Genomic DNA, 10545 nt, shown 5'->3' on the forward strand with positions numbered 1-10545 from the left:
GGGGGGGGGGGGGAGGGAGTCCCGTCATGATTAGGCAATGCGGTACACAGTAATAGACAAAAACAGATTGAAGATCTGAACATACCCCTTACACTACGGATCTTTTCAATTAGTTGCTCTGCTATTACACCTGAGCTGGGAGTACTTAATGGACTCTTAACTCGAGAAATGCTTCCACTTGCTCTGATAAGAGCTATCTGGTCTCGACCACCTGTTAGACCGACAGTCCATTTCCTAACTCCGGAGTATTTCCTGCAAAATATGTTTTCATTAGCAGTATACAAACTTGGAGTTATTAATTTTATATTTATTATGGACACAATTATATGTTAGATACTAACGCACACTAAAAGGCTTGAACCAATTATGGATCAGAGCCTAATAGCTTAAGATTCTAGTAAAAGCATGTGCCAAATTCCAGCATCCATGAGAAGTAAATTACTTGTAATCAACCATAGGAAGATTTTTGTCTTTTTTAACCCCAAGCCTCTCTTTCAACATCGATATAACCTGCATGCCAATTAAATCACAAAAATATAGATCATATTGCATAAACAGTTTGAGTAGATTATAGTGCACTGGTAGCAATCTATTGTTTAATTTCTCAGATAGTGTCCAGGTGTCAGTATCCAGCTCATTGTTTACATTTACAGGAAATTTTAACAGCTGCCTCCTTCAAGTTAGAAGCCTAAACCATGTTGGCGATGCAAAAGTAAATCCTGTGTTTCCCCAGAAGAAAAAATGACTGTTCATGGTAAGGCAATGATACTACGAAAGTGGTATTACCTCGTCATCATACAGGATATCCTTTATGAATCCTTCTTCCTTTAGCTTTTCAACATTGTACACTCCTTGGTTGATGAAATTTTCAATATCTTCTCTCTTTTTTCCTGCATAACTCTAAGCAGAAACCATTGAGAACAACTTAAATATTAAAATGAAGGAAACAATGTGAATTAGTACAGAACCTGTTGAATTAGAAACTCCATCCAGCCAATTGCCATAAATATTATCAAGAAGGCAGCTCAGCATCTCATAGTTTTCTTCAGATATATTTTTGCGGGCAAGTTGATCTCCAGCACTTTTGTATTTGCCTATCCTTTCCACTTGCGGTTGAATCCCAACTTTCTCAAAGACACCTGAGGGTTTGAAATAAAAATTATTCATGGATATTGTTACAGAATCATTTCTTTGTGTTTTCTTCTCCTATATCGATTATTTTAATGACAGGAATACAACGGGGCAAAAGGAGCAGGAGATGATTGATAAGTATTAACTATAATCACTGAAGAAGGATATTATGTCAAGGCCAACCATGCTTCTTTGCACTATTTAAGCAACAAACAAAGGTAGATCCACCCATATGAATCAAAACAAATTTCTGCATGATATGAAACAGAAGAAAGACTTCTGCTAAGAATATTCTTGCTAGAAATTGCACCAAAGAAAAAAGCAAGTACCTACCTCCAAGAAAGGATGCTTCAACAGTCAAACCATACAGAAAAGAATATGCACTAGGAGGCGCATAGAGCTCATCGCATGCACAGCCAAGATAATATTCCTTTACTCCACAGATGTTGATATAACCCACAACAAATTTACCTATTAGATAAACAATTAGTTAGCTTATAGAAGACATGTAAAAGCTTGAAACGGAAGTACTTTCAGCACGAAAAAGAATTTATAAAAAAGATTTAATGCAATCTAATATCCTGATATTACTATTCAATCACTACTTAAGAGAGAATATCAAAGAGTGAGAAGATACCCGATTTCTTAAAATCAGATATATGCCTCCGGATTTCTTCAACCTTTCCCCACCCACAACTCAAGGGATCAATGTGAAGGTAGATACCAGCAACACGGGGATCATATGCCGCTTTTATGAAATTTTCGCAGATTTGGGGTAGAGATAGCCCTGAAGAGAAGCGGCTCTTTAGCTGATCAGTGATCTGACACATAGTGAAAACAAAGACCCAAAGAATCTCAATCCCACAACGGATACATAATTAGAATAAAAAGAAACCAGAAAGAATTCTTGTAGGCAAAGTAGTTCACTTCAATCACATGTTTCTTTGTCATGGCTTGATAAGAAAGTATTTTCGGCAAGGTTTCTTAAAGTGGTTTCCACATTCCAAGATTCAGCAATGCAAGAATATTTCTCTCCGCAAACAGGTCATAACAATGAGGAAATTGAACACTTCAGTATTCTTACATCCAATCAGTCCGTCAAAAGGGCAACAAGAACCAGAAACTGCTACCACTACCACTTCAGTATTCTTACATTCCACTTCACACATCCAAAAGGAGGTAACAACTATCACTACTGATATCCTAATCACCATTCTAAACTTTGAAATAGCTTGGTCTAATGCTCATTTCCAACTGATCAAGAAACCCCCCTCAGGGAAACAAACAGCCTGTTCGATGCCCTAATCTATTCTCAAATCAGACGATTCCGAAACCAACTCTACAACATCACAACCTAATTCCAACGTATAAAAAACGAATACGAACTACGAGACGAAACGCGAAAGAAGTGAAGAAACCTGGCCTCGCAATTTCATGGTCAAGACGCTTCCCTTGCGAACACGCTGCCAAGGAAAAGCAATAAGCATCCGCAACTTCAAGACAAAACTCTCCCACGCACTCCTCTTCTCGAACACCATTTCTCCGCTCGGATAGTCCTCATCTTTACCTCTTTCCCCAGAAACTCCATTATCCTGCTGCTGCTGCTGCTTCTGCTCTTTCTCCGCATCCGTCGGGGAATCATCGAACGCACGAACCGAAAATCTCCGACTGGACAGAGAAAGACTCGGCCGGAGAGAAAACAAATGCGAAGCCGAGCGATGATTCGCAATGAGAGGTCTGCGAAGAGCCCCCACGGCGACGAAAGTTGCTCTGGTATTGAATCTCGGTATTACATGAGGCGCGTGGAGAAGCAGGAGCTTCGCCATTGTTGATATCTCTTCCTTCACCGATGAGAAGAAAAGCTTCAGCTTCTTCTGTGTGTGTTCCCAAGGAACGAAGAAGAAGAGATTGCGAAGGTGAAGTTTGTTCCACGTCGACTCCTTAATTTGCCGTGAGCGTTTCGTTTCGTGGACTTAATGCTTTAGGTCCGGTTTTAATCAATTTTCGGTTCGATTTAGTATTAACCAAATTCAAAATCAAATCATAACCGGTTTTGTTATATTCGATTTTCACACGGTTCGGGATCAGATTCAGCTCTAAGATTCTCGAATATTTCGGTTTGTTACAAATGGTATAGCTTACATTTGGCAAACAAAAGAAACCGAAAATCGAGAAAAACCCATTCATATTTGAAAATTGAACCGGTTTGTTGACCAAAAACAGAAGAGAAATTTAACCGGTTCGACCGGTTTAGTAGCTTGATCCCTACAGTAACAGTAGTAGTTCGAAGACCATGGTCACCACAAACATTAAAGAGGTCGTCTTCCCACCATCATCTTCGTCACTCTACTACTTGGCAAATTGCCTCCGACTATATATTCCCCCCCCCTTTTTTTTCTGTTGTAATCTCTTGCGGGTTCTGGAAAAAGAGCGGGAATCTTCAGCGACAATTTCTGCATATCTCTCGTATCCTGGTATGCGAATCGTCTGTTGTTTGTTTCGTTGTCCGATCCGCCATAGTTTTTCCTTATTTTTCTCGTTTAGTTGTCTTGTTTTACAGTAACAATCTGGATTTTCTAAGTTGGGTCTTCGTTAAAATTCCTGAAAGCTTTTACCTTTTGATCACGTGGGCTTCGTTGATCATCGCCTGCGGGAAATTCGTTGTTTCTGTATCTTGTTTCCGTTTGTCTGCCGTGGTTTTCCTTCCCTCTCGTTCTTTGATTGTCTTGTTGTTTTGAGGAAGAGTCTGGATTTTTTCAGTTGGGTCTTCGTGAAATTTTCTGAAAGCTTCTCCCTTTTTTTTATCTCACATGGGATTCGTTGATAGTCGGCTGTGGTAAATTCATTGTTTATATATATTGTTTCCGTTTGTCTTTTGTTCATCGATTGCATTGGTTTAGAGGGAAATTGGGTTTTTTTTTCCAGCTGGATCTTGTTGAATCCATAAAACCTTTTTCATCTCATAGGCTTCCTTTTGTTCTTTGTACAAGAAAGTCAGGATTTTCTCAGCTGGGCATTTTGTTAAATTCCTGGAAGTTTGTACTTTTGATCGATGAGGAAATTTGGATGAAACTGGAGAGCGTTCTTTTCGCGCATCATTGTAGACTCGGAAAGGGTATAGAAACTCTTGATTTTGTCTCAAGTTGAAGATTTTATATTGTATGTTTCCCATCACATTTTCTTCTTGAGATGCTTTGCTTTGGCCTTGTAGAGCTATAGAGTTTTAGAAGTTGATACGATATGCCAAAGTTGAATACTATGCAACTTGACAAAATCAACTGTGGAGTGGAATTATTCCAGTTCTATTCTTCATTTCCAACCCTCCAACAAGCATCTACTTTTTGTTTTCCCCTTGATTGCATCTGGGTTAAGTTTGCCATATATATAGCTTGTCAAGTTATTGGCATTTCGTCCTTGTCTAAACGAAATCTGATGTTCTTATTTTTCAGTTTGTACCTTCCGGTTTTTCTATCGATTTGTTTTTTTCAGTTACTGCCTATGATGCTTGATAAATCACCTCGGCGGCGGACTGGCCTATTGCGGGATCAGGTTCAACTCGTTAAAAGAAAGGAGTCAGACAGATATGAGATCGCTCCAATCGAAGATCCATTATCATTTGAAAAGGGTTTCTATGCCGTGATTCGTTCTTGCCAATTGTTAGCTCAGAAGAATGATGGACTCATTTTAGTTGGGGTAGCTGGTCCATCTGGAGCCGGAAAGACAGTGTTCACCGAGAAAGTTCTTAACTTCATGCCTAGTATTGCTGTCATAAGCATGGACAACTACAATGATGGCACCCGTGTAATCGATGGAAACTACGACGGTATACTACACCTCTATGTTTCGCTTTCATCATTCTTGTAACGGGTTTGTTTCAATAACTTTCTTTCGTTTCGGTTTGTGCAATTTTTTGTAGACCCTCGTCTGACAGACTATGAAACACTTCTTGACAATATCCATGGCCTTAAGGCTGGAAAACCTGTTCAGGTTCCGATATATGACTACAAATCGAGTTCTCGCATTGGGTACAGGTATTTCTTTTCCCTTCCAAAGGATGCTTCGAATTTGTAACTGGTGGGTCGATGTCATTACAAGTTTCCTTTTTTCTTTCTAAATTACATGATTTACTGACCACTTGATTTACTAATTAAGGAAATTGTTACAGTTTTGGCCTAAACCGAATAGGAATGGTTAAAGATGTGGTGTTTTTCACTTGAAAATTGCAATAATCATGTTCGTAATAAAATTACAGTATGATCTATTTGGTTTTTGCTCATAAATTTGTATAGGGTTCTGCATATGTGCTAGATGATGTGAGCTGTATCTGTAATGCATCTGACAGTTCATGTCTTGCTTGTGTAGAACGGTTGAGATGCCTAGTTCTCGCATTGTTATTCTTGAAGGCATATATGCTTTGAGCGAAAAACTACGACCTTTACTCGATCTCCGAGTCTCCATCACCGGAGGAGTGCATTTTGATCTTGTAAAACGTGTTTTACGAGACATTCAACGTGCTGGCCAGGCACCTGAAGAAATCATTCATCAAGTTTCTGAGACGGTTAGCATCACTATCTTTTTATTTTATATCTCCCTTGTGATCTTTGGTGAAAAGTTTCATAATATATTAGTTTGTGTTCATATTTTTTCAACCAGGTCTATCCTATGTACAAGGCTTTTATAGAACCTGACCTTAAGACGGCTCATATTAAAATTCTCAACAAGTTTAATCCCTTCAGTGGCTTTCAGAGCCCAACTTATATTCTAAAGGTATATTCTTTGAACCGTGTAGTATACTAGAGACGTATTTCTTCGGTTTTGGAATAATTGTTTTCATCGTACTGTATAGTCAACAAGATCTAAAACACCGGAAGAAATCAAGGCTGTTTTGTCTGAAGCTTGCAAGGAACGTACCGAGGAAACTTACGACATTTATCTTCTACCCCCAGGTGAAGATCCCGAAGCATGCCAATCATACCTGAGGATGAGGAACCGAGATGGAAAATACAATCTCATGTTTGAGGTTGTTCTCTTTCCTGCATATAAACATATAGGACAAGTTGGTTATGGATATTCTACGTGAATTCATATTATTTGTTATTTCAGGAATGGGTTACAGATCGTCCGTTTATAATATCACCGAGAATAACTTTTGAAGTCAGTGTCCGCCTTCTCGGGGGACTGATGGCATTGGGTTACACAATTGCGTCCATCCTGAAGAGAAAGAGTCATATCTTTGATGACGACAAGGTTATTGTGAAGACTGATTGGTTGGAACAACTGAATCGGACGTATCTACAGGTATGCTCTGCTTCATTTCGTTCCTCCCGTCCTTTGGATATTACAAATCTTGCCCATTCGTGTAAACGTTCAAGCTAATTTGTGTAAAGGTGCAAGGTAGAGACCGTTCCTTTGTGAAATATGTGGCTGAGGAACTTGGATTGGAAGGTTCATATGTCCCACACACATATATAGAACAGATTCAGCTGGAGAACCTTGTTAATGATGTTATGGTATCTAATCTTCTATGACTTCATCTTGTTTTGATTTGATATGATGGTGATTTGATCTAAGATGGCCACTACCATGGCTTCAGACTTTGCCAGAAGATTTGAAGACAAAGCTTAGCATAGAGGATGATACTGTTTCTAGCCCCAAGGAAGTCCTTTCAAGAGCATCTGCTGACAGAAGAATGAAGTATCTTAGCAGGTAATCTCAGCTGGCCAAATTCAGAGAGAGAGAGAGAGAGAGAGAGAGAGAGAGAGAGAGAGAGAGAGAGAGAGAGAGAATAGGAATAAACACTGATACGGCATTCGTGTTGACAGTGGTGAATCAAAGTCCTACACAAATCCGCGGGAGAAAATCTTGCCAAACTTGACAAAACTTGCAGTCAACAACAGTAGAATGTTTGATGCCAGGCCGCCTGATTCACCAGCCACTCTTCCAAATCAGGTGATCGGTTTCAAACTCCTTAGACCTTCCTCATTTTTTCTTCTGAATAAATTTTGATGTTTTAGAACTAATCACGTGGGGCATTTCGGGTTATGTATCAGGGTGCCATCACTCAGCTTTCGGATCAAATATCGACGTTGACAGAGAGGATGGATGAATTCACATCTCGTATCGAAGAGCTGAATACCAACTTATCTGCCAGGAGGAGTTCGGGTAGTCAACATAGCCTGGCTTTACAGGCTGAAGGCTGTAATGGTTCCATCTTACCTCATTCTTCATCCTCGTCTCAACTTGCTAGGGACTCCCCTCTCATGGAAGAGGTATATATGTCCTGTTTTGTTCATATATTGCTGCAAATCCCAATAACAGAACATCAAGTTTCTGTCTAGTACCAGAATTTCTCGCAGGATGTCTGTTAGTATAGGAATTCATTCATATATGACGAAACAATGTACCTTTCCAACAGGTTTTGCTCATTGCCCGTGGACAACGTCAGATAATGCATCAAATGGACAACCTGAGCAATCTTGTCCGGGAATACGTTGGAGAGAGGTCTCGCCAAGGAAAGTTGGACAGAGAGGACACGACGAGCGGAGGGCACTCGGGAGAATTATCCTCCATGGCTGTTGTTCTTACTATCGCCTTCGGGGTTCTGGGCATTGTTGCTTACAATGGTTTCATGTCTCCAAAATGAAGATCCTGTAGTTTCAAAAAATATACCCTTCACGTTCCACTGGATGTTTCTTTCTGGTCTGGTGATTGTCGTGTGAAATAAGGTGACATGTCTTTCTAGCATGAAGTCATATCAGAAAACAGTTCAGTTCCCTGCTCTAGAATCCATGATCAGTGGCAGTGGCAATGATGTAAATAAGAGGGACAGGCAATGCACTTGGCCTTTGGGGATGTAAATATGATACAAATAAGAGCTTGATTTGGCATTTGTATTGCAGCTGGTCCTCAAACTCTGCTCTTTATGCATGAAAAAAGGAAGTTTCTCAAACCATGGGATATTTTTCAGCATAGAAGTACATATTTTTGCTGTTTTGTCTCAACAAAAATGTATGAACATGCAAATGATCGAGCAAAGAATGAGGGTTTAACACATGAAACTGCAGAAATAAAGTAGCCACCAAAAGATCTTGTTCCATTTTACTCTTCTAGAACTAGAAATATACCCATAAATATCAGAAACACCATCCATTCTTAAGATACAATAGCCCAATCTTGTTCTTTAATGTTTAACTTCAACTCTATTTCAAGATGCCGTTAGCCATCCAAGCTCTTAAGCTTTTACCTCTACCTGCCTAGGAACATGTTGTGCTGGTAGCACAAGCCCGAGCCCTGTTTTACCATCGGAAGCTAAGTGAGATTCCGGTTTTTCCTTGTACAAGGGATTTGAAGTCAATATCCGCAATCCCGAACCCTTGCAGATTTCAAGAACCTCGGGCAATCCGTTTGTACATCCCTTAGACATGCCCACATCGATCCTAATCGCTTTGTTGTTACAAACGCCGTTGATTCCAACCTCCTGAATCGTGTGGCCCATGATCATCCTCTTCACACCGGGAATGGTGGAAAGTGCGTGTTCCAGAGCCGAACAATCACATTTATGAGCCATCTCTTCGGAAAATCTCCTCAACCAAACAACAGAGTTCCTTCCCCTGCAATACCCGGGTGCATATCTTCCCTTCAACCCATGAATCCAATCCCTCACCTCTTCGTTTATCCTCTCTAATCCGTATTCAACGTGCTCAGCTAAGAGCCCTCCATGAACAAACACTGAATCGCCAACGACAGCAACTGTGAGATTCTTAGACAGGAATCTAGTTGCAATGGGACCTTCTGGTCTAAATGCAGCAATCCTAGCTCTGATTCCCTCGAAACATTCCTCTCTAGCACCACGAAAGCTCCTAGGAATTCCATCGAACAGATCTTTGGGTTTGTCCAAACCTCGACATAAGCTCTTCATCGTGTTCCCCAAACAGTACCAGTCAGACCAAACCTTGAATTCCTCTAAACCCTTCTCCGTAACATACCTAAAATCACCTTCTACATTCATAATCTCGTGATTACCATTCATAGTCACAATCTTACCTCCCGATTTCTCAGCCTCTCGCTTCAATTTCTCGAGAAAATACAGAATCCTCAGCTCATCTCCTCCTCGATCGAGAACGTCGCCAATCTGAACAACCATCGTGGACCCACCAATCCACCGGTCGGATCCGTCGATCAGTCCGGCGAGCCTAAACGCTTCCCTGGACTTCTCGAGGTCTCCATGGACGTCTCCGATTGCAACTAGACGCTCCGGTTCTGGGTACGATGTCTCCGGAGACGAATCTCCGGAAGATTCCACGGGATTTGGGTTGGGATTAGGGTATCTGGGCAAGAAGATTCCGCTGACGGAGTAATCAAGGAAAGTGTCGACGAAGGAAGAGAGAAGATTCGGGACATGTTTGCAGATTCCAACGGTGCTTTCTCCGTTCGACATCTTCTCCGAGATTACTTTATGTTCTCCATTAGATTCAATAATCAAGGAGGCGGAGAAAACCCCGCGTCACGTGTAAGCTGTTATGACTACTATGCCCTTCTCTTGTCGTCGTATTTACCATCTATGCCACTGACAAACTTCGAACTCTAATCAAATCCAAATCAGTGAGATTTCATTGTTGCCCCCAAAAAAAAACTCATGCGATTGCTGATATATACAACAGCTCTAGTAATAACAGCAAAAAAGAAATAATTTACCAAAAGGGTATCAAGAAAGATCGACGCTTTATTTCATACATAATTGTTTTTGCTCAATTTCATGAACAAACTTGGTATGGAATATGAATTTTTAAGGTTTGTACAATACCTGCCAATGAGAGAGATCCTATAGTCTAGAATTCAACTGGCTGTTCGAAGTCTCCATTGTTCCTCCAGAGGCTGAATTTCCATGTCTTGGATTCGTTTCGGATTCCACAGTCTTGTTAGAACAAATGTAGTTCAGCGATTGCAGCCACGAGACTAGAGCAGGTTTGCGGATAACATCGTCAGATTCAGCTACTTGTCCGTATAGTTCATCAAGAACCATGTCCTGTATTTCTTTCGGCAGTTTGATAGTCAGTTGTGCCAATGACTTCATCAGTTCCGGCAAAACCTGGGGAAAAAAGGATGCAAAATCAGGGATATTGACATGAATGCAAGCCTTTTCCATGTTCATTCTCCGAAAATTGATCCGGAGGAGGAAACTTACTTGTATATCAACCAGAGAAACAAGTCTCACAAGCAACTCGAGGATCTGATTACAAGGATCGGACTTCTTTCCTTGCGGGTTTTCTTGTTCAGCATTGTCCGGGTTTTGTGTTTCACAACAAAGTTCAGATGCCTTCTCGACGAGGCAGTTCACGGAATAAAATATGGCAGGACTTCCGGCAGGTAGATGCCGAACTAAGGCTGCAACACCGGAAAAGCATGGACAACTAC

The 10545-nt window shown here is 40.7% G+C and overlaps 4 protein-coding genes across 7 annotated transcripts in view; 1 reads left to right on the forward strand and 3 right to left on the reverse strand.

Annotated features, from left to right (window-relative positions):
* LOC104812124 (serine protease SPPA, chloroplastic) overlaps nucleotides 1–3065 on the reverse strand; it is a 5487-nt gene extending 2422 nt beyond the window's left edge. Inside the window, exons 1-7 of the mRNA XM_010539121.1 lie at nucleotides 2550–3065; nucleotides 1769–1952; nucleotides 1465–1602; nucleotides 969–1139; nucleotides 787–890; nucleotides 443–510; nucleotides 86–252 (exon numbers count right to left, since the gene is read on the reverse strand). Of these exons, the coding sequence (XP_010537423.1) occupies nucleotides 86–252; nucleotides 443–510; nucleotides 787–890; nucleotides 969–1139; nucleotides 1465–1602; nucleotides 1769–1952; nucleotides 2550–2957 (1240 nt within the window). The 5' untranslated portion in view covers nucleotides 2958–3065. The remainder of the gene's footprint in view (nucleotides 1–85; nucleotides 253–442; nucleotides 511–786; nucleotides 891–968; nucleotides 1140–1464; nucleotides 1603–1768; nucleotides 1953–2549) is intronic.
* A 403-nt stretch (nucleotides 3066–3468) lies between these two features.
* On the forward strand, nucleotides 3469–8020 carry LOC104812125 (uridine-cytidine kinase C). Of its 3 annotated transcripts, XM_010539124.2 has the most exons (13): nucleotides 3469–3605; nucleotides 4126–4246; nucleotides 4621–4954; nucleotides 5048–5162; nucleotides 5494–5689; nucleotides 5785–5898; nucleotides 5978–6151; nucleotides 6235–6429; nucleotides 6519–6641; nucleotides 6725–6837; nucleotides 6954–7080; nucleotides 7182–7400; nucleotides 7547–8020. In XM_010539124.2, exons 3-13 carry the CDS (start codon nucleotides 4630–4632, stop codon nucleotides 7772–7774), a joined length of 1929 nt encoding a protein of 642 aa, XP_010537426.1. In that variant the 5' UTR covers nucleotides 3469–3605; nucleotides 4126–4246; nucleotides 4621–4629; the 3' UTR covers nucleotides 7775–8020. The 3 variants fall into 3 exon arrangements, with proteins under 3 accessions (XP_010537426.1, XP_010537425.1, XP_010537424.1); XM_010539123.2 differs by lacking the exon at nucleotides 4126–4246 and having other exon boundaries at nucleotides 4581–4954; XM_010539122.2 differs by lacking the exon at nucleotides 4126–4246.
* Nucleotides 8021–8142: 122 nt separating this feature from the next.
* LOC104812127 (shewanella-like protein phosphatase 2) lies at nucleotides 8143–9702 on the reverse strand. Its single transcript, XM_010539125.1, has one exon. It carries the CDS (start codon nucleotides 9566–9568, stop codon nucleotides 8363–8365), a length of 1206 nt encoding a protein of 401 aa, XP_010537427.1. The 5' UTR covers nucleotides 9569–9702; the 3' UTR covers nucleotides 8143–8362.
* A 129-nt stretch (nucleotides 9703–9831) lies between these two features.
* LOC104812128 overlaps nucleotides 9832–10545 on the reverse strand; it is a 3725-nt gene continuing 3011 nt past the window's right edge. For both annotated transcript variants that reach the window (XM_010539128.2, XM_010539126.2), the window contains 2 exons: nucleotides 10316–10529; nucleotides 9832–10219 (listed from right to left, as the gene is read on the reverse strand). In XM_010539128.2, the coding sequence (XP_010537430.1) occupies nucleotides 9953–10219; nucleotides 10316–10529 (481 nt within the window). In that variant the 3' untranslated portion in view covers nucleotides 9832–9952. The remainder of the gene's footprint in view (nucleotides 10220–10315; nucleotides 10530–10545) is intronic.

The sequence above is a fragment of the Tarenaya hassleriana genome, unplaced genomic scaffold (genome assembly GCF_000463585.1).
Source record: "Tarenaya hassleriana unplaced genomic scaffold, ASM46358v1 Cleome2, whole genome shotgun sequence".
NCBI lineage: Eukaryota > Viridiplantae > Streptophyta > Magnoliopsida > Brassicales > Cleomaceae > Tarenaya > Tarenaya hassleriana.

Coding starts and splice junctions, on each gene's coding strand:
- LOC104812127 (XM_010539125.1), bottom strand. CDS start 9,568: ATGTCGAACGGAGAAAGCACCGTTGGAATCTGCAAACATGTCCCGAAT.
- LOC104812125 (XM_010539124.2), top strand. CDS start 4,630: ATGATGCTTGATAAATCACCTCGGCGGCGGACTGGCCTATTGCGGGAT. Junction 4,955..5,047: donor AATCGATGGAAACTACGACG/GTATACTACACC, acceptor AATTTTTTGTAG/ACCCTCGTCTGACAGACTAT. Junction 6,430..6,518: donor TGAATCGGACGTATCTACAG/GTATGCTCTGCT, acceptor ATTTGTGTAAAG/GTGCAAGGTAGAGACCGTTC.